This window comes from Symsagittifera roscoffensis, chromosome 8 (assembly GCF_963678635.1).
Source record: "Symsagittifera roscoffensis chromosome 8, txSymRosc1.1, whole genome shotgun sequence".
NCBI lineage: Eukaryota > Metazoa > Xenacoelomorpha > Acoela > Convolutidae > Symsagittifera > Symsagittifera roscoffensis.
Window position 1 is genome coordinate 38,647,062 of NC_087069.1, and position 27,119 is coordinate 38,674,180.

General features: G+C 36.5%; 2 protein-coding genes across 5 annotated transcripts in view; both read left to right on the top strand.

Annotated features, from left to right (window-relative positions):
- The first annotated feature begins 577 nt into the window (after positions 1 to 577).
- LOC134853070 (uncharacterized) lies at positions 578 to 8,873 on the top strand. 4 transcript variants are annotated; one of them, XM_063869003.1, is made up of 9 exons: positions 578 to 865; positions 942 to 1,112; positions 1,661 to 1,796; positions 2,196 to 2,396; positions 6,715 to 6,879; positions 7,153 to 7,310; positions 7,968 to 8,086; positions 8,450 to 8,535; positions 8,618 to 8,743. In XM_063869003.1, exons 1-9 carry the CDS (start codon positions 789 to 791, stop codon positions 8,630 to 8,632), a joined length of 1,128 nt encoding a protein of 375 aa, XP_063725073.1. In that variant the 5' UTR covers positions 578 to 788; the 3' UTR covers positions 8,633 to 8,743. The 4 variants fall into 4 exon arrangements, with proteins under 4 accessions (XP_063725073.1, XP_063725070.1, XP_063725072.1 ...); XM_063869000.1 differs by having other exon boundaries at positions 580 to 865; positions 8,450 to 8,873; XM_063869002.1 differs by having other exon boundaries at positions 580 to 865; positions 953 to 1,112; positions 8,450 to 8,873.
- A 375-nt stretch (positions 8,874 to 9,248) lies between these two features.
- The window catches only part of LOC134853646 (uncharacterized), a 30,941-nt gene continuing 13,070 nt past the window's right edge, over positions 9,249 to 27,119 (top strand). The window contains exons 1-3 of the mRNA XM_063869651.1: positions 9,249 to 9,676; positions 10,337 to 10,683; positions 22,376 to 23,272. Coding sequence (XP_063725721.1) covers positions 10,392 to 10,683; positions 22,376 to 23,272 — 1,189 coding nt within the window. The 5' untranslated portion in view covers positions 9,249 to 9,676; positions 10,337 to 10,391. The remainder of the gene's footprint in view (positions 9,677 to 10,336; positions 10,684 to 22,375; positions 23,273 to 27,119) is intronic.

Consider the following 27,119-nt stretch of genomic DNA (forward strand, 5'->3'; position numbering starts at 1 on the left):
TTTGATAGAAAAATTTGTAGGTTTTGTTTTCTTTCTCAATGTTGTTTTGTTTGCTGCAGTTTAAAATGGTCGAAAACTATGACCTAAAATGTATACATCTTTACCCCTGTGGTTTTTGGTTGGCGGAGTGTTTTTTTGGAATTTTAATTTTTCTGCTATATTTTCAGTTGCTTTGTCGATTGCTTTCTGCTTTTTGGGTTGTTTCATGATCAATAAGTGCCAAATTAAGAATTTTTCTTTTTTGATTTTCACCTTTTTAGGTTTTGTGTTTGAGTTTTAGTGATTTTACGACTCTTGTTGAAATATATCGGTTCAAGAAAAAGTCGTGCAATCACTTGATCATTTCATCTAAAAATCATTTGTTAAAGGGAGGCAACATAAGGCTCTCCAATAACAAATTTTCGCTTGGAGCGAAAAAAAACTTACGTTTACCACATTTCTCAGGGCTTGATAATAAAAAAATGTGTAGAGTTTTAAGGTGGTACATACTTTTGAAATTTTCGGAAAGGAGATTAGTCATAAAAACTGTTCTTTAGGAGAGCAGGATATACGAATTTGGAAACTGAAAGTGATGTTCCGATTGATCTCAGAAATATCGGAGAGCTTTTTCCTGGCAAGTTGTCGCAAGAACAAACTTCTGAGCGAGTAATCTCGATTGATAACCGCGACTCAATTAGAAAATCAGTCATGTTTCATGTTCCAAACGTGAACACAATTTCGATGCAGTATTTTGACGAAATAATCAAATCAAAGATTGGTATAATAGCAGCGTAAAAAGAAGCAAGAAAATGGTTTTCTTGGATGCGATTTGCCCAGCAACGATTAAAGTGGAAGACGCTCGGTTATTTTATCAAGTTAACAAGGAGTAAGTTAAGCTTCAATGGAAGATTTTTTGAAAAATAAACTTTGAATTGGCTGTAAAATGGTTATGAAAGCTGAAGTGATTTTGAAGGTCAGAGTTCTGGAAAGAAAAGAAAGCTGAATGGAATATGTGATAGTGACTGTGGTGTTCATTTGGACAAGAAGTTCTCTGTGCCTCCACGAATGATTGAAGGTTTTGATTGGCTAGCAGAAGAGGTGAAGTCGGAATGCGGATGGGAGGCTCCCAAGAAGTAAGAAAGCTAGCTTTTGACAAGTTTTAGTAATTTTTGAATGAAAAGTTAGTCTTTTTGCCCAATTGTAAGGGTTTTTGTATAGAGCTGGATGTACTTAAGTACTTACGAAAAGGAGGAGAGTTAGTTAAAGTTGTGATTGAAATTTTAACTGAGATTGATCATCGTATTTGGTCATTTGTTGTACAGGGTACTAATTATGTTCACGGTGCGGAATGGTTGCTACTATTTTTTCTACAGTAAAAAATTTACGCTTCGATTAGCTTTAAGGCTGATTTAAAGCCGCGAGTTGTCTTTCTCGACATTTTCTCTTCAAATTGAACCTTTTCGAGTCAAGCGTATAAAAATGTTGGTACATCTGCTATCATATTGGCGTTTTTTTTTCAATAAGTGTTTTTCGTCTTTTTTTTCTGTCGGCTATGTTTCCATGTTATGTTTGTTATGTCTCCCAAGTGGTACAAAGTTGCGCACCGCCCCTAAATTAAATGTAAGTGATTGACATTTTTCAATGCAATATGTTAGCCAAATCAGACATTATTCTGTTTCAGATCGAGGGATTCTAAAGGGAAAGTATTACATAATGGAGATATGAACGCTTCAAATGAATCATCTCTACCGCCTCCATCTCATTATTTGTTGAGTCCATCCCAAATGACTGAACTGGGATACCCGGACGAAAACGAAGTAAGTCATGTCTCAGGATAAGAATCTCTGGTGGGTAAAATCAATTTTATCTGCGACATTTTGTGAGCTCTCTTAATTCCTTATTAAAAGGTATTTTGATATTGAAATGGGCGCCGTGAAAGATGAACTGGCTCTTTTCCAGTGCCCTCTTTGATTTTTTTCTGAAATTCATTATATGGATATCAATTTAAATTTAAATCAATTTCTCAATATTAGTCTGCATTAAAACGTGTCAGCGTGAACAAGTGAACAAGGTGTTACATTTCTTTCATGCAAAATAACGTGTGAATAATTTTTAAACAGCTTAAGTTTGTAAATTTTCGAGAGGGGGGAACGGGAAAAGAGCCGATGAACTGTGTCGTTTTGATTTTATATCCAATTTTCATTTTATCTGTTCAGCTAATGAGTGCTTGTGGCTACATGCGCATTCCTTCAGTGTCCAAAGTGGATCTCACTTCAGATAGTCCCCTTCTGGCTATAGACTGTGAAATGTGTCTAGTGAGAAACAGATACACTCTGCAGTCTGAGTCAGCACTGACTAGAGTTGCAGTTGTGGATGAGAAATATAACACACTATATGATACTCTGGTGAAACCGAAGGTAAGTGTAGATTAGTTGGGCAGAATAATATCGGGAGGGTTTGATAAGAGTCCGATTGTTAACAGTTCAAAAACAGTGAAGTTTGGCAAGTGTAAATCAACGAAGTGAAGATGCGTATTTAGGTCGTGTGGTGTTTTTTTTCAGGTTTTGTTTTAACGCTGTTAATTGATTTTAGCGGTTTACTTTTGATTTCATTTTATTAGTGTTGTTTTTATTCCGGTTTACAACCAGTGGAATCTGGCGTCAAAGCATTGATGTAGTTCTGTGCTCAGCGCTGTTTAAACGCAAAATTTGTGAAATTCAAGTAACTTGATTTTTTTTCAATTATTTATTGTTTCCTTTGTTTACACTAGCAAAGCAAAGCTTGTGCGATTGTTTTAACTCTTTTTTCCTCTCTAAGGCGCAATTATTTTTGCGACGCAAATATTGATGCGGCAAAATGTGTTCATTTTGAAAGTGTTCATTTTGATCAAAAACCAGCTGTAAAGTACAGCCAATGCTACGGATATTAACAGACTATTATATTACAAATAGTACTTTAGCTTCAAGGTATCATTGATATACAGCGTAGATAAGAAAGAAGACCCGCAATAAAATAAGAGGATTCGAACCTGGGAAGGGTCGGATGTTTATAATGAACTTTTTTGTAAACTAGTCAAAATGCGTCCGCTCTATAAATTGAGGCATGTTGGCTGATAAATTAATTTGTTTTGTATTTTGTTAAGTTTTAGATTTTCTCCTTTGATTAAATCTAATTGTTGGACTAATTCATGTGCCACTTTTATTAGTTTGATAACCATGCTCATATTAAAAAAAAACTGTCTATTCTATTTACGAACGGCTTCTTATGCATGGTGATAGTAGTAATCGGGTTACATGACAAAAGATCCCTTACCTTAAGATCCCAAACGAGAAGATCCCAGTCAATAAGATACCATTCCAAAAGATACCTCGTTCTACAATCGCCCACGACATAAGATACCATAATAAAATAACAAAGAAACTGAGAATTGAAAATAAAACGGTTAATCGATCAAAGCCAAAACAAAGCGTCGGTTAAAATCAAAGAAACGGCAAAATTTTTGCTGCACAAATTTCGAACATAAATGACCTTGCTAATCACTTGGCCTTTAAAATGAAACTCAAACTTCAAAACAGCTTAAACAATAGTTGAACTTGAAAAGGATTTCCAATTAATCAAAACCAACGTTGCCAAAAATGGCCTGATTTTCCAGACAACTCAAGTCGGTACAAAATTGAAATTGAGTTTTTGCAAAATTCTAAAGCTTTGAAATCATTTTCATTACGAATCACTTGCCATTCTATTTGATACAAAATATCAATTCTCAATTTTGATCAACTTTTTTTCGCTAGGCGCAATACTCAAAGGGCCGTCAGGCCCCTACCCCCAACCTAGCGTCCCGCAAATAAGAGCAACTGCTCTGGGATCAAATTGCTAGAGACAGCATTTTCGAAAGCGAGTCGTAGTATTGCGTTTCGGCGTTCTCCGGGAGGGTGCAAGGAGACGTCTATAAAACAGTTGATCAAACAAATTTAAATTTAGGAAAAATAAGGCAGAAACTAAAACAAAGTTTAATAGGTTAAATGGGCAAGTGAACGGATATAAGACAATAAGTTAGAGTCTGTGTATGAACTTGTTATCTGTTGAACTTTTTCATTCAGATCACGGTACTTTTTCCGGGATAAGTTGATAGTGCCGCTGGATGCCTTCAAAATGTTGAACTTTTGATTGTAGGAATCTAGTTGAAACGTATGCATTGAAGGATGGCTGCCTTGAAACAAAGCGGTTACACCTAGATGCCACCCTTCAACTGCATTTGTGGTTCGGGCTAGACCACACACAGCATTTTGATAATGGTTCCAAAGAGAAATAGGAAAAAGTGTTTTTCGGCCAATCAAATCCCCTCTAATGTACGTTTTTTGGAAATAAGCAGTGAGCTCGTCTAATTTTTCGAGATCGTTTTGTGAAATATCCAGTTTGGTTGCCACACTGCATATTTCCTCAATGACTAGGTCGAACCCGATTTCCACTTTTGACTCCGGCACAAAACTAAGCGCAGGAATCATATTCAGCGCTAAGACTAGCTCGCTGTTTGATTCGTACGTCTTTTTAAGGCCCAATTCGGATATTTTTCGCATAAAGCTCTGACAGAGGTGAAAATAGCATCCCTTAATGTCAATGAGAGGTAAAAGCACTCAGAGCCGCAATTTCAAAGTCGATCAAAATTCTCTCCGGGGTTACGTCACCGATAAGCGATTTGAGTGCGGTTAGGAATTTGTTATAGGTTGATAAACGCTTATTGCTAAGCAGAGCGTAGACGCAAGGTGGATAAAACCCGCCAATCTGGATGTGTACAGTATACAGCTGGTAAAACTGACTGGGGCAAATTTTGAAAGTACCGTCTACAAGTCAGGTTTTGTTGTACAATTTAAGCGCATTGAGGTTCTCAATGTCGCCAAAAATTAGTATGCGTTCCGTATCTTGTTTTCCGCTATCAAAAAGACAAAATTGCTTAAAACGATCGGGTATTTCGAAATGACGGTCATCTGTGGCAATAGTGGGCAGGGATGTCGTTTGTTTACTTCTGTTTAAAGTTCGCGTTAGCGCCGACCGGGAGGGCAAAGACAGTTGGGTTGCTTTTTCGTCCTGCACCAATTGCAAACTAGCTGCGATTATCTGGCTGTTTACGGGATTTAATTGATTCCTAACTGTCTCCTTCATTCGTTGAACTAGTTGCCGAGCTTCTGAGCGTCCTGCGTTGAGCTCATGACTATGCTCGTTGCTCTGTGATTTTATATCGCTCCCAGAAGTGATCAAAGTTTTCGGGCATTTATACGATCTCCATTTGCTGCAGCGCCAGTGTGTCGTTGTCTTCGTATCGCGTTTCTTTTGAAATTCATGGCCATCAAGAATAATCAGAGTTTGGCCTTTTTGTGAGGTTCCCCAAGTAAAAGAATTCATTTTTGACGTATCAATGAGTTAAAGAGGGAGATAATGAATGCAGAGTATATACATTTTCAATTAAGTTGTTTTAATTCAATGCCATATTAACACTAAATTAAACACCTATTGGCACTATGTTAATCCCAAAAATGAGTCCAGTTTAAATTTAGTTATCTTAAATTTGCATTGTTTTTCAATAGCGCGAACCTAATTGAGATATCATTACTCTAGATTTATTTCTGCTTACACTTTGATCAAGATTTTTGTTCATAATTCATGGGATCTTCTTAATTGGCATGGGATTTTATGGTATGGGCGATTTTTATACAAGGGATCTTTTGGTATGGTATCTTTTGTCATGGGAGCTTTTGGTATGGTATCTTTTGTCCTGACACCAGTAATCGAGGTCAAGATTTTCGGTAGCATTTTTGCTGCATAGCTTTGGCGATTTGGTAGCCGGTCTTTAGCTGACTTAATGGTAGATAGTGTTCAGTAATCTCAAGAGCACATGTCGCAAGAAACTGAAAATATTGATGAATCAAAATCAACAAAAATTGCAAAATTGAATTCATATGCAATAGTAATGAACGTAGTGAAGACTTTTGAATAGGTCTTGGTGATTTTTTTCTCAAGTTATACGGTTTTCCCCTCACTAGGTTTTCAGTTGTAAAAATGTCAAACAACTAGCTAACAAATAGCTAATCAATTTAACCAAGTGGGCGATCAATAATCACCTAATAAAAATTTTGACTTGTTGCTTTTTAACGTCCTAGTTTTGATAGAAAAATTGTAGGTTTTGTTTTCTTTCTCAATGTTGTTTTGTTTGCTGCAGTTTGAAATGGTCGAAAACTATGACCTAAAATGTATACATCTTTACCCCTGTGGTTTTTGGTTGGCGGAGTGTTTTTTTGGAATTTTATTTTTTCTTCTGCTATATTTTCAGTTGCTTTGTCGATTGCTTTCTGCTTTTTGGGTTGTTTCATGATCAATAAGTGTCAAATTAAGAGTTTTTGAAATATATCGGTTCAAGAAAAAGTCGTGCAATCACTTGATCATTTCATCTAAAAATCATTTGTTAAAGGGAGGCAACATAAGGCTCTCCAATAACAAATGTTCGCTTGAAGCGAAAAAAAACTTACCTTTACCACATTTCTCAGGGCTTGATAATAAAAAAATGTGTAGAGTTTTAAGGTGGTACATACTTTTGAAATTTTTTGAACTCGAGAGTAAAATGGTTTTAATTTGCTTATAATTTGCTTATAATTTAATAATGATCTAACTGTCTGTTGGCTATGGTGTTACTCATCTAATATTTTTTAAATTGACAGACTAAAAGAGGATGAAGTTATTTAGGGCAGAGTGTATGACTACCTCACCCGGTTCAGTGGCATAACAGAAGACATGCTACTGAACGTGAAGACCACTCTAGACCAGGTGCAGAGAGAAGTGATGAGAGTGATACCCCCCAATGCAATTTTAGTAGGACACAGTCTCAATTTCGATCTACATGCACTGAAGGTTAGAAGAGTTGAAATAGAGTACGATTTAGACAAGGATTTGTAGAATTTAAAAAGTTTTGAATGTTTTTAATAAACATGCATTTTAAGATCATCATTGGCTGTTGGAAGTGCCGTTTCCTCGAGGACAGGAAAAGCCCGTCGAATGTCCAGTACAGTCAGAATACTGTGAAAACCAATGCTTTATTCACCATTTTTCAGTAGCATTCTTGGGGCGGGGGGGGGGGGTTTGGTAACTAATCTCTAAATGTGAATGATAATTAGTTTTTTTCAGATGGTGTATCCCCACGTAATAGACACCAGTCAAGTTCTGAAGAAACCATCCTGGTCCCCTGTTAGGCTGAAGCACTACATCAAGGCACTACTAGAACAGTCCATACAGAAGAACGAACGGGGCCATGATCCAGTGGAAGATGCAGTTGCTGCCATGAGGTGACTCGATTTTAACAGTTGAATGCTAAAATTGTAAGCTATATTGTCGAACTCAATATATCTTATCAATCAATTAGCATATTTTGTTTGTCGATTTGTATTTTTACCATGATTGTAGAGCATTGAAACTAGTGGAATATTATTTTAGATCAGATTGGGAACAGGGCCTGATTTTGAGGCATGGCCAGATTGGGAATCAAAAATTTCAAGCCCGGGCTCATTTTTAATGAAAACACAAATTTCCTGAAGTGAAATTCAAATTTAATTTTTGAAAAAAATCAAATAATAATAAGTCCATTGGCTGCAGTCGATCCTTACAGTTCGATTTGGCTGACTTTTGCCGCAGAAAGGAGGGCACGCTTGAATGTCCGGATTTGCCTAGCCCTGATGAAGTCACGCTCCAAGTCACAAGGTGTGAACTCTTTTGAAAGTCAGACCCGGGCCCGGCTCGGTTACTGATCCTAAAAATGAGGCCCGGTTCCAGCTCTGATTTTGATGGTAGAATGTGCATTTTTATTTGAGTATTTTTCATAAAACTTGTTCACCGAAGAGGATATGATGACTACATATTGGCGTTGACTATAATTTAAACGTAGTAATTATTTTCAATCGGAGATCTTCAAAGTGGAAAGCTCAGTGTGGTTGTTTGTTTTCCAGGTTGGCCCAGGTGAAGATAGCAAATGGGCCTCAGTTCTACTTCAGAACTGCACACGGGGTCACGATGGAGGCTGTCACTAGTAGATGTGTGTTTGGGTTATCTCCACCAACCCAACCAGGTGGGGGCATGTTTTCTTTAGACCGTTGAAGAGCAAGTTTAGTAGTTGGTTTTTCTTAATGAGGCTCGTTCAGGTCTTTCTGTTATATGAGCAAATTTGAACGTCAAAACAATAAAGATTAACTTGAATTGTGCAAAATACTAAGCGGATTATCTGCTTAATATTTTGCGGTTTTAGTTATCATAATCATTTTGACGGACATTTCTACAGATTTTTAAACGCATTTGACCGACAGACCTCCAATTTAACGAATGTTTAAAGAATTTTCTTTCAATTATTGTGATTGCATATTATCGAATAAGAGTTAGCAGATGAAAATCTTAAGAAATATCTTTCCAATAACAGTTTTTGAGTTGTTTACAGGTGTATTCGAAGGAGTTATAATGGACAAGCCTTGTAAGAAGAAACAGCTCTACTATAAAATTGACGGAGCTCTTTTCCACCCTATTGTATGTGATCACGAACTAAACCACGAACTACATCAAATGCTTGCCATTAAAGAAACAACTTCAGCTAGTCTGTTTTATTTAGTATCGAGGGGTATAGAAGAACTTTTGAGTTTGCAGAAAGAATATAGAATAGACGAAGAACGTCAAAAAAGAAGAGTGTCAAAAACAGTTCGACTTGTCACTCAAATTTTGTCAAAACTACCAGAAAACTCTTTATTTTGTGTTCTTGTTTCTTCGGAAATTAGTGGATTTGTTGCTCAAACTTGTAAGGCGTATTTGTTTTTGTCTTAAGATTGAGCGTTAAAATTGTTATTATTGAACAAAAAAGCACATGAAAATAGTTTTTTTGAAGTTTCAGTTGTACAATAAATTAGCAAAAACAAGCCAACTGTAGAACGTTGAAAACTTTAAATTTTAAAGTTACTAATGTAAAAGAGTTGAAACTGACTACAAAAGCTCAATTTTGACTAATTATAATGAAAACAAATTTACATGGCGAGATTTGTTTTTGCTGGTATTGAGAGTTAGTGATAAAATAATGAGCTTTTCTACGCTAACTTTGTCACGTTATCATAAAATGAGCAAAATTAAAAAGTTTAACTTTCAAATTGAAATGTAAAAGAGTTTAAAATGACGGCACAGAAGCTTAGTTGTGTCCAACAAAAATAAAAAACAGTTTTTATACATGAAAAGATATTTTTACTAATATTGATAACAATTTTCTTCAATTCTCGAGTTATACTATGCCTGAGAAAAATACACACGTGCCGTAAAGTTCTGCTGGTTTTTAAGCGTTGGACGTAAGTTGTTACTATGCGCGCTCTTCATTAAAAAGATTCATCGAGAGGTTAAACGTGATTCTGTTTTAGAAACAAAAACCACGAATTTCTCAAAATCTGTTAAATTGTACTTGAGCAAAAAAACTACAGGTCTCGTGTTAATTTTTGGCATTTAAACCCAATATTTCTAAAGATCCACCCAGTTTAGCTCGTCTGAATTGTTGAGTTCAATTATTTGTCTTTCTTTCCGACTTAGAATTTTTCAACTTTGATTTAAATACAATTTGAATTGCATCCTTCCTATTTGAAGCATTCGTTGGAATCTGATTGCCTTCGATCTCTACCTCTGCGCAATATCCCAGGTGAAAACTGAATATTTGATTGAGTATTGTTTGCTTAGTAAAACTAGGACTATCGAACAAATGGGGCATGCCACCATGTAATATCACAAAATTTGTGTTTTTGAATCTTATATTTTTTCCACTAAATTCGTTGAGTGAACTTTAACTTTCCCCTAAAAAAAAGAAAATTTTTGACCAACAATTTTGATTTTTCATACAATTAACAGAACCTGCAATGGGTTTAATTTTGCTGGCAAGATAAAAACGATCAAATTTCTTGAATGTAGCAGCTCATGAAAATGCAAATTAGGAAAGGAAGGTTGCTACGTTTTCAGAAATCTTCACAAAAAATCATAATTTTGTTTCGAATATAAGTTTTTAGGGAATGATGTCCGTTTAGACATCGCGAAAAATGACTAGGCAGCAACAAATAGAGACCTCATAAAGTAAGCACGTCTTTAGTCGAAAGTTACTATATTAACCAGTCAGAATTGATAGAACGAAAGAAAAACATGCAAAACAAATAAATTTCTCGAATTTCGGCGTACTTTTGTTCTGGATTCTGATTGGCTAATAATTGAATTTGTCTTTTTCTCGACTAGTATGAAATAAAGCTTGTCTACCGTTTGACCGCACTCGGCATTAAACAATTAGAACAACACTTTTTGCTTTGTTTCACAGGTTCTTCATTAGAAGTCTCGGAACAATTTGAGTAAATATTATTTACTCGAAAATCATGGCTTCTTCATCTAGAAGCGAACGGATCAATCAGGGCCATGATGCGCAACTGGAATGTCCTGGTTGTGCCAATAAGTTGAAAGGCAACGTGCCTGAGCTTCCTTGCGGACACTGCATTTGCCTCCCATGTACCGCTGCTCTGGAAACGCAAACGATCCAGAAATGTCCTGTTGCAAAATGCCGCAGCAGTCGAACTAAGTTCACTGAACGAATTGTAGTGGATAACTTACCCACAAGGCCTGCTGCTGCGGTTGACGACAGTTTCATGATGCCACCTCCACCCTACGCAGGTATGATGTTCTATATTGTTTTTGACTGTAAAACAACGAAATGATTGTCACTTAGGTAGGTCGAGATGATTTTTTGTTCATCTTCTGAGGAAAAGTTCTTAGGTTTTGTTCACGCGCCTTTTTGAGTTTTGTAGTTTGTTTTTGATTTCTTTGAAGCTGAGCTGAAATTCTTTGTAAAAAAACGCAATATCCTTTATCGAACGGCAAAAGTATAATAGTAGCAAAAACGTGAATGATTTCTTTGTTTTTTTTTCAAAAATGATCAGAATATTTTGGATTCCCATGCAAAAGCGCATAAAATACGCATTGATCTCGTTTCTACTAAATGGGAAAACTTCAACAAAAATTTCGATCATTAACAGCTATCAATTTTTTCCATTTATATTTTCCAATTTTCTTTTTCACGGTTCTAACTATCTATCATGACTTTGTCAATCTATAATTATATGCGGGCTTCACTATCTCGCCATGTTTAAGCCCTCTGAACGTATTTTTTTTGCATGTTTAACGAAAGAATTTTTTCACGCTTAAGCTATCTCGTAAGTTGCAATGATTAAGCAATTTTTTCGATTTTCCAGTTTAATGTCAAGGATTACTTCATCAGTTTTGAAATGAGCAAACTTGAGAAAAGTTTCGCAACATTTGATATTCTCAACCCCGTAGTTGGGTTGTGTCAGGGTACTCTCAGGTAATGCAAATCTTCTCTCCAAATCTCACTTCTCAAATTCTTGTAGTTTTCGAGATATGACGTTTTTTATTATTATTTTTTTCAAAAACGTTCAAAACTTAGATTTAAAATTATTCAAAAACTAAAAGATCTCTAGCGTGTAGTTGGAAACTCTGAGGGTACACTTAGGGGTTGCAAATCTTGCCTCTGAATATGATTGCTCACATCCTTACAGTTTTCGAGATATCACGTTTTTTATGATTTTTGTTCAAAAATTTTCAAATGAATTAGATTTAAAAGTATTCAAAAATTTTCAAGATATGTATCGTGTATTTGGAATTTTTGAGGGTACAGTCAGGGGTTGCGAATCTTGCCTCTGAATATGACTGCTCAAATCCTTATAGTTTTCGAGATTTGACGTTTTTTTTTTATTTTTTCAAAAAAATTTCAAGAAAACATAATTTTTTTTTCAAAATTTGAAATGTCAGTTTTTGTAGTGGGGGCTGTCAGAGTACTCGCAGGATCTCAAGAGTTACAAATATTGCCTCGAAATAAGACTGCTCAAACCTTTTGTGTTTTTGAGACATCACCTTTTTAATGATTTTTTCTTCAAAAAGTTTGAAGTTTCAGAATTTGAAATCCCAACGCTGTAGTTGGGTACTGTTAGAGTACTCTCAGGAGTTGCAAATTTTGCATTCCATTGTGACTGGGCATTTGATTTAAGTTTCCGAGATATGGCGTTTTTTAATGTTATTTTACAGAATTTTATGGTTTTTTAAACTCTTTTTTTTTTAAACAAAATTTGTAATTACCATTCCTGTAATTAGGTGCTGTCAGAGTACACTCAAATGATGCAAATATTATTTCCAATATCTGCGGTTTTGAATAATTTATTAAAAAATCGAAGCACCAGAGGTGCGTTACACGCTATTTGATTTTTATAGTTTTTATCGCTTTTTTATAGTTCAAACACGGTAAAACAAAATTTTATTAGAAATATATTGGAAACTTTTTTCACTTAAACAGTTTAAGTGTTTTCTTTTTGGGCATCAATTTTGGGTAGAAAAAATGTAATCAGATTGAACAGAGCCCTGTAAAACATAGTTTTACTAGAATTATACGGGAAACTTTTTTGGACGTACAATAAAGCAGCCTAAGTGAGCTCTTTTTGGGACATCATTTTTGGGTAGAAAAGAACATCAAATTGATTGTTTAATCTTTGAACATCAGTGCTTATTGGCGAGCTTACTTTCTTTTTTGATCTTATGAAATCAAGTTCGAGAAGGAACAAGCAGACTGCTAAATTAAATAACTAAGGTGAAACAAGATAAGCTATGGATTTCATTTGAAACTACCAATGAGTTTTTAAACGTTGTGATCAATTAATTCTTTGCTTATTAAAAATGTTGTTTTTCTGGTTCCAGGCAATTGTAATTGTGCTTGTGTTGTTTTTCTCTCTATAGATAAATCGGCTTTTTAGCTTACCATTTTTGATGATTTTTTTTTGGTTAAAGGATTTGTAGAGGATGATTTTTTTCAATGTCGAGCAGTGTTCAAGCGAGGTTAAAAAGCCGTTGCATTTAAGTTCTCTTTTTAGTTTGTTTGCTGAATCTTTACGGTAGATAATTTTTAGCACGCAACATACAATATTTTATGATGTTTTTTTTTATTATTATGAGAGAAGGGCATAGAAATGACAATTAAATTGTTACTATTATGTTTAGTCCCTAAACACTGGATAAACGCGACCTTAAAAGTTTGGTTTGTTTGAACCAGTAGTTTATTTCGAGTCGTTCAAAATATAGCACGCATATGTCGAACACAAATGAAGACAGTTTTCTCTCGGCCGAGCTGGTGAAAACATAATCAGTTTGGGCCGAGTTGGACATAGCACGCTTAGATCCAACAGTCGAAATTATTTTTCATTTTTTTCTTTCTTTTTCTCAACTCGGTAGTCGAAACATGGCCAATTACTCGGTAGTCAAAACATAGCACGTTTGTTTCGAACACAGCTTAAAAACAACATTTCTTTGGTTGAGTGATGACAGCATAGCCAGTTTGTTTAGATCCGGGCGAAACATAGCACGCTTTGATCGACACACAGTTGAATATATTTTTCCTTCGATCGAGCTGGTAAAAACATCTTTTTTGGTCGAGATGTTCGAATTAAAGATAACTTTGACCGAGTCGGTCGAAACCTATATCGACTACCCCAACCCTGGCGATGTTCACTGTCACTGTTATCAATTTGATATTTTTTTATTATTACGATTTGTGTACTTAAATCCGATTCTGTGATTCATTTTCCCGGCTTTCAAACAAGTGACAGAATTTTTCTGCTCATTTTCTTTCTCTCTGCAGATAAATATCAATTTTCTTAGATTTTCTGAGATTAAAATTTCAGAGTTTATTCTAGTGTGTCTAAAAAAGTACAGCCCTAGGAAAGGCCATTTTCCGAAATTTAGATTTTTTTTTGTAAAACTTTTTGGTTTTCTGGAAAAGCACCTTGTCATATATAGGATTAAGTATTCAATCGACGGAATAGGTTGCAGGAATTTCCCCTGCATTAAGCGACTACGCCCTAATACTTTTGGAATAAGTTACACCTTCAGAAAAGCTGTTTTAAAAACAATTTTTTGAACTTTTTGAATTACATTTGACTTTTTCAAAAATTGCTCTCCCAAATCTTGGATTCAGGCTTCAATCGCAAAGACTGTTTGTGAAGATCTCTCACGAAGTTGCTCTTGAAGAAATGCCATTTTTTGCAGCTCTGTTACATTTTTTCGAAAACTGCCCTCTCACATCTGTTATTAAAGTTTCAATCGAATGCATAGGTTCTGAGCATCTTCCCTGCATAAACGGCAGCGAACTGTTTTTTGTTGAAAATCTAGAATTGAGAAAAAGGTCATTTGGCAGAATGCGTAGCTTCTCGACAGGAATTTATGAGCTCACAATATTTATTTGAAATACTTTTCCTCGTGCTCCCAATATGTTTTTGAAAAATAATTGTAAGTTATCATAATGAAATCAGTTTATGTTTGGGCCGTTAAATATGTTTATAGTTGTAAGTAAAGTTTTAAGTTATCTCTATCTACATTTTAGTAAATTGATAGTGTTCTGTGGCTTGAAATATTAGTTACGATTTCAGCTCTAAGTTTTTCCTGAAACTCCACAACCCGTATGTCAAATGGTTTTTCCTTTAGCCTTCTTTTACATAGTTTATCTTCCCAATCAATTTTAAGCTAAGAAATAGAGATAAATTTGTTTATTCCGGGAATTTTGTAAAGCGAAACAGGAGTCCGTAACATATTTCCTAGTTAATTGTAAAATTATGTTGATAAAAGGTGTTTTTAGCATCAAATATTCAAAAAAAAATTGATGGCTCGCTCAAATAAACAAATAGTCACTTAGTAATTTTTTGAAAACAGACAAATCAGCTCACACCTATAAAACCTGAAAAAAGAGCTTTTCGAATTTTTATTGAATACAATCAAGCAAACACGATTATCGCTCGAATTACAATTCAAAGTTTTTCAAAAGATCTAGAATAAAAAACCTAAAGATACCGTGCACCTTGCTCTTTCAAAACTTGAAAAATTATTTATGGTTTCAAAAATTTTCCACAGTCGAAAATGATCCAGTAAAAAATCAACTAAAGATGTCGAAGTTTTGGTTTTCCCCTTTTGCATTCTATACATTTCGTTCTTCAGTCTCCGTTGTATGGTACCACCGGCGCAGGCTTGATGACCCAAAGACCCATTTTTGCTCATGTTGATTGTTAGAATTGTTTTTGATAAAAACAGGTATTATGAAAACAGGTTTCGATACCCATGGGAAGACCGCTAACTCCTATGTGTGCCCGCATTTCTACTAGTCTCGTAAATTATTTCACTTTGTAAATCCTTGAAAAATCATTCCAGGGATTGTTTGACAAATTGTTTTTTTTCCTCATTATCTGAAAAATACCCGGCCAAGTCTACTTCTATCAAGTGTTAGTAAAACGATACGATTGTTAAGACTAAATTCAACTTGATTCTAGCACATATAATTCAGACACTGATCTAGTGGTCAACAACTAGATTGACTGACAGGCAGGTACCAGCTAACACTTAGTAGTGATATGAGAAGCTCTCAAGAATATACTTACGGATGTAAAATTTAAATACATAGTAATTTAATTTTAATATAATAAGTAGCAACCTTTAAATATGATGCCGTAACTAGCAACACGAAGTTTTAGGCTTATGGCCACCCCTCTCCCTAGGTTATGAGTTTTTGAATTTTACTGTTTGTTCTCCCCCGGATATTTCCACTTGTTTGCCGCCCCTTGGATATTTTCAGTGATTGACTCGATCATTACTCCTCCCATCTTATCCACCGGTTTTCGTCGTCTTATGCTTCGTCGCGTCCCCTAACTCTCGCTCTGTGTTTCTGACTCTCTTTCTCCTGGCTGCTCTTCGAAAGGCAATCTCTCGCGACTAGAGCCGGTCTATTTTGGCTCCCCTTTCCCCATTTAGCTCTTGTAGTCTTTACTCTAGCTCCCGTTCCTCATGTGTCATCGTGCCGCTCGTTCCTTGCCACGCTGCGATTGCCTCCTCCCGCGCCTCAATTTCGACTGGTAGTCGTACTGGTAGCGAATGTAGTGGCTGATGATCCGAGCTGTCAGATGATTCGGCGATCATTGCTGGTTTACTTTTTACAGTTTTGGAAAGCTTCGATTTTGGGCTTCGAGTTACTCCTTTTTTCGCACTTGCGAGCTTTTCCGTTAGTGTCTTTTTCGGTTTTACTGCTACGGTACTTTTCCTAAGCACAGACCCGTTTTTCGCTTTGATGGTATGTTCACATTCAGAGACTATGTTGGATTTCAATAGTTTATACCGGTTTAGCCTTCGGCTAGTGGTACGCTGGTAGAGATCTCCGGTTTCCCGACTCCCTTGGTGAGACGGCTTGCTCGGTGTCCTCTCCACTTGGTCGATTTCTGTTTGCTGGTCTTTATCTAGGATCAGGAGTGCCTTCCTTAGCGCTGGGCCGTACACGAGATCCGATCTTTCCTCCCAGTTTGAATGCTGGGGGTACGCTATATCGTTCATCTCCGGGTCATTTTCGTCTAAACACAAACATTTTTTGTTTTAGGACGTTACTCCAGTTTAGATTTTTCAGACTTGGTTTTTCGTGAGATGACTGAAAATGGTGTTCGTCTCCCGGTCATGGTGAGCTCCAAAGGGTGTCAGTTTATTAGACGCATATTTGGAGAAACGTAACGCGCCTAACGCTTTATCGACCATACACTAAAGATTCATGCTCCTTATCGGCTGCATAGCTGAGTACGAAGTTTTTGAGGCTTCCTGTAGTTCTCTCCACTGAACCTGTGCCCCGGTGATTGTTTACTGGGGAGAATATTAGCTCGATGCCTACGCTATTACAGAAGCTTTCAAACTTATTGGACGTAAAACATGACCCTTGGTCTACGTGGATTCTTCGAGGTACTCCGTGTTAGTTGATGTACTTATCCAAAAATTTTAGTACTTTATCTAACGTATTGGTGGTAGCAACCATAGCCGATGACCACCTTGAAAAACGGTCCGTCGCAAACAAGACATAATTTTTCTGTTCATTTGAATAACTTATGGGGCCACAGAAGTCCAACTGTAAACATTCATTCGGTTCCCTTGGTTCGGGAACTTTCCGGACATCTCCCTTGGGTAGCAACGTTTTTAAGTTCTTATCCGCATCCGTGCACTGTTGACAGTACGTTGCTTTCGCCGCCAGGCTGCGGTACATATAAGGATACCACACATTCTCCGCTGCCTCGAACATGTTTCGCTTTCCACGGTGGTAGAAGTGAATTCGCGCCTCGATTGGTACTTGAATTGCAAGAGGAATGACCAGTCCTCCGTCTAACCAAACACAGTCATCACTGAGTGAGATATCGTTGGCGTATTGAGCCCAGTACTTCGCCACCTTCATCAGCTCCTCCAGGTTTGTCTTTTTTTGTAAGGCTTCTTTGACTTAAAGTTAGTTAATATCCGCAGGTATGTTGGAAGCAATCAATTCCAAGTTAAATAATTCAGGTAAGGCTGTAGTTTTCTAAATAATTTTACAATTGCGTGGAATAATTGACAAGACTCGTTGATTTAGGGTTTATCGTTGGAAATATTTCACTTGAAAATTTGGAAGGAATGGACCGTACTGTATGTTTTTTTTCGAATCCCGTGTATTTTTAGTAATGCCTTCATTTTCTGGATTTGAACAGTTATTTCATCGCTACTATCAAGATTATCATCTAGTCTGGTTGGAGAATTTACTTTTTAATCGATTTCGATAATTGGAAAAGAGCAATCTGAGCTTCCATCCTTTTGTCTATTCGTTGTAAAATAGGCTTAACGGACCGTCTTCCAAGGGAATGATATATAGCGCACACTGAATATCCCTTGGGTTTTGTTGATGTATGCGGTATGAAATTGATCGATTCTTATTGGTCAATTTTCTTGTGCACGACTTTCCGCCCTCAACCGTTGATGTGCGCATGCATGTTTCCCGTTCTCGATTCTGATTGGACGAGTCCCGTATAGATTGATTAGAACCAATTTTTTGTGTTTTAAAGCGATTTCGTTTACCAAGGGGTTGATATTTGACCTTGAAACCAAGGGATTTCCTTATAGAGTTCAGTTTATTGACGGTGAATAAGTTATCGTACTGACGTATAGGCTTTGGGGGTTCGCGTGGGTGTCTCGACAAATAATCTGCAAATCCGATCTTTGCGCCTGGTTTATAATTTTTGACGAAGTCCAAAGGAATAAATCTGTCTAGCCATCGTGTTATTCTCGAAAATAGGGTTTTAATTTTCTTATTATTCCCGTTGAGTAGTGAAATTAGAGCTTTATGGTCTGTTATTACGGTAAATGATCTTCCTAAGATATAATTTCTAAAGTATTCGGCCCTCCACACAATTGTCAACATTTCCAGCTCGTTAGTGGAGTATTTCTTTTCGGCTGCGTTTAAAAATCGTGATGCGACTGAGCGCCACCCTTCGAAACCCAATTGTTCCAGAACTGCTCAGAGACCATTATGACTTGCGTCACATACAATTCGAATATCCTTATGGATATCAAAATGTTTTATTTCGACGATGTTTGCTACCCCCCAATTGGATATTTCGAAACGCATTTTTGCACTACACAGTCCATTTATAATAGTTTTTCTTGCTAAGGAACGGTCTTAAAGGCGCTGACAGTTCTGCTATAGGCTGTAGGTATTTATGAAGGATGTTGATTGAGCCCATAAATGATTTCATTTGTTTTACAAATTTTGGGGCCGCTAGTGCGTCGATCGGCGCCGTTTTCCGTTTCAAAGTTGTTATTCTCGATTCCGTTATGCGGTGTCCGAGTCACTCGCATTCTCGCTTTGCGAACTCATATTTGGGTAGTTTCAAAGTTTCAATGATATGTTTTCTCGATTTAATTTTGTAAGAATTTTTTCAACCAAGGATATTCCACTTCAGTTCCCTTGGTTGTAACCAAGATATCATCAATAAAAGCGTTTGCTTGAGGAAATTTGTTCAAAATTGAGTCCATTACCCGCTGGAAATTGGCCGGCATCGACGTTAATCCGTAAAATCCCGTCCAAAACCAGTACGTTCCGGTCGATCGCCCGCCCACCAGTGAGAAATTTTAATGCACGCTTGTTCTTCACTGAGTGGTAGTTGCCCGTACGCATAAGTTAAATCCATCGTGATAAAGAACACGACCCTTGTTTTTTCTCGGAATAAGTTGTCCTATTGTATCTACAAGTTCTTCTATATTCGGCATCTGATATTTGTTTTCATGCACCTGTTTATTAAGTTCTCGTGATTCAAGCGCTAATTTTACGGAGCCGTTCTTTTTTACGGTAATCACAATTGGCGAAAGAAAATATCGATCCGAACATTCTTGTAGTTTTTCTCTGTGTCACTGGGCCATTAGCTTGTCGATCTCCTTATCCACTTTGTCTTGGAGTGTCACCGGCACTCTCCGACCTTTTCGTTGCACCGGTATGAGATTTTTGAAAAATTCGTCTTGGACCTTATCATTCCTAATTTTTCCAGTTCTAGTTGAAGTTTTTGGGAAAAGCTTACTGAAATATTGTTGCCAGGTGTCCATGTTCTGTTCTTCTGTTTCTCCAGCTTGCTCATTCTCGCATGCGCTTCCGCACCTTGGATACTCAAAATTGTTCCCCTTGGATCTGCTTACATGAGTTGTAGGCCCAGTTTCCCCATGAAGTCACCTCCCACGATTGAGGGTCTGGTTCTTCCGATGAACCTGACTTCCGCTCGTGTTTTCCATCCGTTTCATGCTAACTCCTCATCGATTTATCCCAACAAGTTAATACGATTGTTACTAGTCGTCTTCCTTGTTGTTCTGTTTCAAGTCGATTCCAGTATTTTCAATGTTTTCGTCAAGTCGTCAAGTGTTAGTATGGATATAGGCTATCCGCTGTCTATCTAGATATTCATTGGGTGTCCATTATTGTAGATTTTCAGCTTTGGCCCAGCAATAATTAGTAGTGTCTCCTTCTTACGTCCTATCGCCATGACCATATAATCATCGGAGCTCTCCGATGACCAGCGGCGGTGTTCCCTTTTTACGAAACCTACGAAGTTGACAGCATGCTGCGAACCAACTTCATCCGAGGGAGTATCTTCTCCTTCAAACATCTCGTAACCTTGGATAATTCCGTTTGATGTTCCCCCACGTGACAGTCTCTTTCCCTTGCAAGTCTTCTCGAAATGCCCCACTTTCTTGCAGAAATTGCATGTGACGGATCTTTTTGGGCATCTTTGTCGGTGATCTGGAATGAAATTCGGCTGGTCGCAGTTATGACATCTCCGATCTGGCGTTCGGACCCCCCCCCCCCCAATTCTGGTGTGGTCCACGTCCCCTCTGGATTCCTCGTCTCCTTGGTCCACGAATGTTACTGATCGGTTCCGCATTATTTGCAGAGAACCCTCGGCTCTTCAGCGCTTCCTTCGGGGTTTTTGTTTCCCGGTACAGCTCGTTCTGTGCGTCCCTGTTCCGCATATTAAAGATGAATATGTCCCTCACCTTTTTTCGTTCCTGGGTACCCAGATTATATCTTGCTGCCATTCCACTGAGTTCTGTGTAGAAAGACTGCAAACTCTCCCCTTCCTTTTGTTCCCTGGACACTATTTGGTACATTTCGTAAGTTTCATTTCGCTCCTTCTTGAAAAGAGCTACACAAATGTCTAAAAATCTCGGGTAATGGATCGTTTCCATATCCAAGTGTGGGTGCTGATTATGCAGTGCCCGCTGTCCCTCGTGTCCTAGACATAAGTACAAGTTTGAGATCAGTGTCCTTTCGGAGGCCTGATTCGGAGGTCAGAAAGTGACAATTCCTAGGGTTTTTTCCCCCACTCCATCCACTGACTGCGCCATATCAAGGGTAAGTAAAACGATACGATTGTTAAGATTAAATTCAACTTGATGCTAGCGCATATAATTCAGACACTGAACTAGAGGTCAACAACTAGACAGACCTAGATTGACTGACAGGCAGGTACCAGCTAACACTTAGTAGTGATATGAGAAACTCTCAAGAATATAATTAATGATAGGTAACAACTGAAATGATTGACATCTTAATATGTAGCCCTTCGCAGTTCTATCCTGAGGTTTTGGGCTCAATCGAAGAAACGCTTTGTGGGAAGCTCCCCTGCACAAGTAGCTACTCCGTGGTTTTTTTTCAAAAAAACTGCCGTTTTGGTGTTTTTTTGATTTTTGATATATCTCGGGAACCATCCTTCGTATCTAGGATTAAAAACTCTGAAAAACTTAGAAAAAAAGTGTGAAAACCTTGTAGAATCAGCGGCTGCGCCCTGATTTCGTAAAAAAATTATCTGGTTTTTACAAAGTCAAGTTTTTGTATTGTTGCCGTTTCTCAATTGAGAAAACACATGCCCCTTCTCTGCATAGGCGGGTACGACTTAATTTTTGGAGAAAAAATGTATGATTTTTGGATAAATCATACATTTGAACTTTTGACAATTTCGGGAAACTTTTTGATCCTTCTCGAAAAGTACCTGCCAATTCTGAGACTAACAGTTATATCGAAATATCAGGTTGTAAGCTTCTTTCGGCATAAGCTGGCACGATTTCGTGTCTTTAGAAAAAGTCATGTAAAGAGAAATGTAAACTTTGTATATTTTTGTGACCGATTACACCTTTTTTTCTATAAAGACCGGATGTATGGCCTTATCAAAGTCCATTTTTCAAATTTTTATTGTTTTTCCGAAAAATTTTTCCATTTCTCTTGAAAACTACCCTGCCAAATTTGACATTGAGTACAGTTGAAAGACCGGGCAAAAGTCTTCCCTTCATGAATCCGTTAATTTATTGGCAAAACCACTAGTGTTTTGGGTAAAAACCAATATCTGAAACTTTCAAAATTACGACTTCCATCCCGCATCAGTACAACATATTCTAAAAATATCAAAAATGTATCACTAGCTTTAGTTGGGCCCCTAGTTTTTAACAGATGATTGTTGACATTGGTGTTTTCTTATCATTCAACTGATTTTACTCATAAGCATTAGTAAAAAGTTTCATATATGACTGCAGTTTTTCTGAAATCATTGCACGAATTATATGGTCCAAGTTTTTGCTTCAAGTAAGTTTTAATGTTTCATGAAATTAAAACACATAGATTCTGGCTATTTTTGGGTCAATAAATCCAAGAAATAAGGATCTTGTAATTTGATAAATTTTGAAAGTCTTCAAGTGTGACTTTATCCTTCCTTAGAATTCAAAACTAAAACTTGCTGTTTTTGTTTTTTAAACCATGTTCACGTGAATTGTAAGCCTGGTTCGCCAGAAAATTTTTTGAAAAGAATATTACTGTCGTTGGATTTTCGTGGATTAAATTTTTTGATAAGCATTTTTCCATTATGTATATGAATAGAGCTGTTAAACGAAGGTAAGGTAGTCAATTCGCGTTGATCTACTTTTTAGAAAATAAACGGCTGTGTTTCAGAGCGACCCAAAACAGCTTCAGTAAGCTATTGCGACTTACACCCATCTGAATCTGTCAGATTCTTCTGCAACGAGTGCTCGGAGGCTATCTGTGCTCTGTGTTGGGAAGAAAAACACAGTGACTGGAAAAAACACAATGTCAGCACAATGTCAATATACATGAGACCCCAGAAGGAAGTTGAAGCACGCATTGCAGCTTACAGGTTAGAATGTGTGAATATGACTGGAGTTCTACAGGAATGGCAGCCTTGCATTGACCAGATTCAATCAGCAGAGCGAGCACAGAAAGCTGTTCTGAAATGTAAATCGGCGCGAGATATAGAGCAAAAGTCCGGCGATGTCAGAAATCACCTGTTGGCGCAAATGACAAATGTCCAAAATTATAAACGGAAGATTTTATCGCAATTTTCTGAAATTGAGGCTACTTATGAGCGAATTTTCGGAGACGAGGTTGAGGACTCCAAGTCTGATGGTTCACCAAATCAGTTGAACCAGGGCGCCAATACTTCAAGAGGAACATCTGGCCCTAGAATGACTGACAATATTACTAGTTCTCCCGGAGGAAGCTCTGTAACTGGGAGAAGTGACGGTGTTAGTGCTGGAAAGAAAACAGTAATTGAAGATAAGAAGAAGAAGGTTCTGACTGGAGTGAAGGAGACTTGGAAAGGAGATGAGATTGTTGAGTGTAGTAAGGTGGAGTTTAATGCTGAGTCTAGAGAATTGATGTGCTTTTATTTTTTAAAAAGCAAAATAACGGTACTGAGACTGAACGATAAAAATGAAAAGTTGGAAGTAAAGAGGACAATGAAGTGGAATGAGTTGAGAGAAAAGGAAAACGACCTGTGGGATATAACTGTAAACGATGGAAGTATTATGTACGGAGTGATTGAAGGGGATGGTGGAACTTACTTTAAAAAAGTTGAGGAATTGGATCAATTCAGTTTGAAAAAGAAATCAAAGCTAGATACTCAAGGATTGCCTAATGGCTTTGGTGTGCTCTGGTATTTGACCTCCTTTCATGACACGTTGGCTCTGTTAGTATATGATTTCAGGAATGAAGATGATCATAAGTGGCACAGCGTAACCGTTTACAAAAACAAGAAGAGAATGGAAACTGTTTCGCTTGAAATAAGCTTAAATGGAGGGGTGTATTGGAGTGTTTCTGCATTGGTTAATGAGAGCACGCTCCTATTATGTTGTGGTTTGAACAAAATAGCAGTAGTCACGCTGCCATCACAGTCACATTGCCATTCAATAGCGGCCTCATCATCATCATCTTTATCTTCAAGTACCACCCTGAAACCTCAATCAATCAAGTATGTTATTGCTGCTGGTGTGAGAGAGAACTGCTCTCTGGTTTGGATGCCAATTGATTCTCAACTTGGGGGATATATATGCGTGGGAGAGAGGGAGGGTGCAAAATTCTCCCGGATATATAAAATAAACCTTGGAACAGATTTGGCAAAAGTAGACGAGGGAAAGGAAACAAAGATGGAAGAGGTCGAAACTGTATCACCGTTGGAGAAGATGACTGTTATGTGCCTTGTTGACGATTACACAATTTTTGCAACTGGTGGAGAAAAATGGTTTGAAGGTCAACCAGTTGTTTTGAAATTCGATTTTCAGCCCATCTAACGGCATTTTCGATGGAACAATTATTCACTGGCATCCTCAATTTGTGCTTTTATGTTTTTAAATTACATTTCATATGTCTTTGATTTTGTAGACATTACGCTATTATTTACAACTGAGCAGTTTTTATAGTAATCTGCTGTTCTTCTGTAGTTGTTTGCTATTAACTTTCAATCAAACTTTATCTAAATTGGTCGTGTTGCAAAATTACACTGCAGAAAACGAAAGTCTACTGAAAAAATCTTCAATGAACTGAACGTTTATTTCAATGCACTATAATCAACATCACTGACAAATATACAAACCAATCTTTATTAGAGTAAATTCAATTTTGTTACTGCATTTTTTATAGCTAACCATCAACTCAGCAATAGAGATGTAACACTGATTGAAATTCATTGACATTTGCAAGGTCAGGCCAAGAAGAAATTGGTTTCCCCGGGAAAGGGTTTTTATTTTGCAAAATCAGTAAACCTCAGAAATGTCATCCTGGCTTTTCTCAAAAAAAAGTTAAAACTAATTGATCACTAAGGAAGCAAACTAACTGCTGTTTTGAAACAGTACCCGTACCTAGCAAACTTTCTATTTCAGATCTGGAATAAACTTTTTCAGTTCTAAATTCCAGATCTGAAATGGGCTGTGAAATAATTAAATAACGCTTGGATACTTTGAGGAAGGGCTATTATAGGTCTGATTTCAGATCTGAATTTTTGTTTTTCTTCGTTATTTGAGATCTGAAAAAAATCTGTTTCATCTTTTTTCAGATATAAAATTTAGTCTTTCTTGGTTATTTTAAATCTGCTAAACCAATGATTTTGGCTCAGTTTTGCTATTTTTGATACTTTTGGATCGGACAGCTTCTGCTAGCTACTAGCAAGTAGTCAGCAAAGTCTCCAATGGGAGACTGCCAAAATTATATTTCCCCACGATTGAGATGAACATTGGAAATGCATAAATAGCGCATGATAAATAAAAAATTTGATTTGTTGTAACAGTTTTTGAAAACATTTTATTACAGTTGAACGAAAAATTTAGTTCGAAAAAAAAACAGTTATCGAAATTGTTCGAAATTTTTTTTACCGCTAGTTAATCTAAACATAATTGTGTTTTACAGAAACATTAAAAAATAAAACTCAAGTAAAAAATAAAACATTAAAGCTCGAAGTGCAAAAATTATAATTTAAAAAAAATTTCTCAGATCTAATTTCAGATCTGAAATTTTGTTTTTCAAGGTTATTTCAGTTCTGAAATATCTATTTCAGATCATTATTTCGGATCTGAATTCAAATTTTTGATCAGATATGAAATAAAGAATTTCAGAACTTAGGGACAATACATGTAAGAATTTAAAACTTTCAGATATTCCACAGAAAAGGTACAGGTAACCAGAAATGCCGGGAAACTAAGAATAAAAAACTTGTGAATTAAACTGTTTTCTTGTCATGCACGATGACGTTAAAAAAACGTAGGAGCTATGGAAAGATTGTGTCAGCCCGCACACAATAAGGGAAAAGACTCAAAAGTTTTGATGTTTCTCTAATTTTTTTTTGCTATCATATGGCGGTTTTTGTTTAGGTCAATGAGAACACGCTTCTTTTGAATTACGACTTACTTGGCATTAACAAATTAGTAGATGTATTTTTGCCTGAAACTTTACAAAATCAAAAAGAAAGATTTCACCTCTATATGCCACGCAAGTCCTTGTCGCAAGTAGTAAACAGTGTCAAAAAGAAAGATTTCATATCTACATGCCGGGCAAATTCTTGTCACCATAACTAAAAATAATCATAATTATTGGCAAAAAATTCATAAAATGAGAAAAAAAATTCATAAATTAAATTAATACCGCCTGGAAGCACACGACTGGATGGACAGCAGTCTTCGCTTTGTTCGTATATCTATTTACCAAAACAGCTCACGGAAAAAAAAGTTGCTCAAATTTTCATTGCTTAAGTTTTTTCTATCGAAAAATTACGCAGCGAAACTTTCAAGTTTTTGAAATTTAACGAAAATCAATTTTTGATCCAATATCAAATCAAAGCAACAAGTGTTTCTTGCATTCAGCAACATGATTGTTTTATTTCATTCGACAAATATTTGATAATCTTATGTTGTTTTTGGAAGCATATTGTTATAGTTTTTCCTTTTTTTTAAGAGTGAACTAATTATGAATTTTTAAAAGGTCAGTTTTGTTTAAAGTTATGACATTTCAAATTTGATGCAGTTTTCTCTGTCGTAGTATCTATTGAGATATACCAGCATATAAAATTATTCATGAGTTTTCAAAATTAGCTGTTATAACGTTGCTTTAAGTATAATCAAAAACTATCAAGCCAATTGAAAATTTTGTGGAAGCAGATTTTGCTCTAGTTTTACATTACTGATATAATACCGGACGCACTACACATTGAGCCTCAACCATTACTTTTTGAAAGTAAGATATCAATGTGTAAAACGTTTTCCCGGGGTCTGAAAAATTTTCTCTCGGTTCTGACTGGTTGGTTGTGAGTTTTTTTCCTAATGTGTCACCTGCCAAAAATATAGCATCAAATGCTCCCATATCGTTTCAAAAGTCAAAAAGTTTTTACCATAACAAAATAAGCTATCCTTTTTTAATTATCTAGCAAAGTCAATAAGAAAGGTTTCACTTCTATATGCCGCGCAAGTTCTTGTCGTAATTAGTAAACAAAATCAAAAAGAAAATGTCATCTCTATATGCCGGGCATATTCTTGTCGCCATAATTAAAAATAATCATAATAAAATGGCAAAGAATTTGATAAAATGAGAAAAAATTTAAATTTAATACCGCCTGGAAGCACACGACTGGATGGACAGCATTCTTAGCTTTGTTCGTAGTATATCAATTTAGCAACAAAACAGCTCACTTAAAAAAATTTGCCCAATATTTCGTTGCTCAAATCTTTTCTATCGAAAAATTACGCCGCGAAACTTGGTACTTTTTTTGAATATAAGAAAATTTTTGATCCAATATCAAATCAAAGCAACAAAAGGGTTTCCTGCAGTCAGCAACTTGATTGTTTCTATTCAGTTGACAAACACTTGTTGATTTTATGTTTTTTTGAAGCATGTTGTTTTTTTTCCTTTTTTTTTT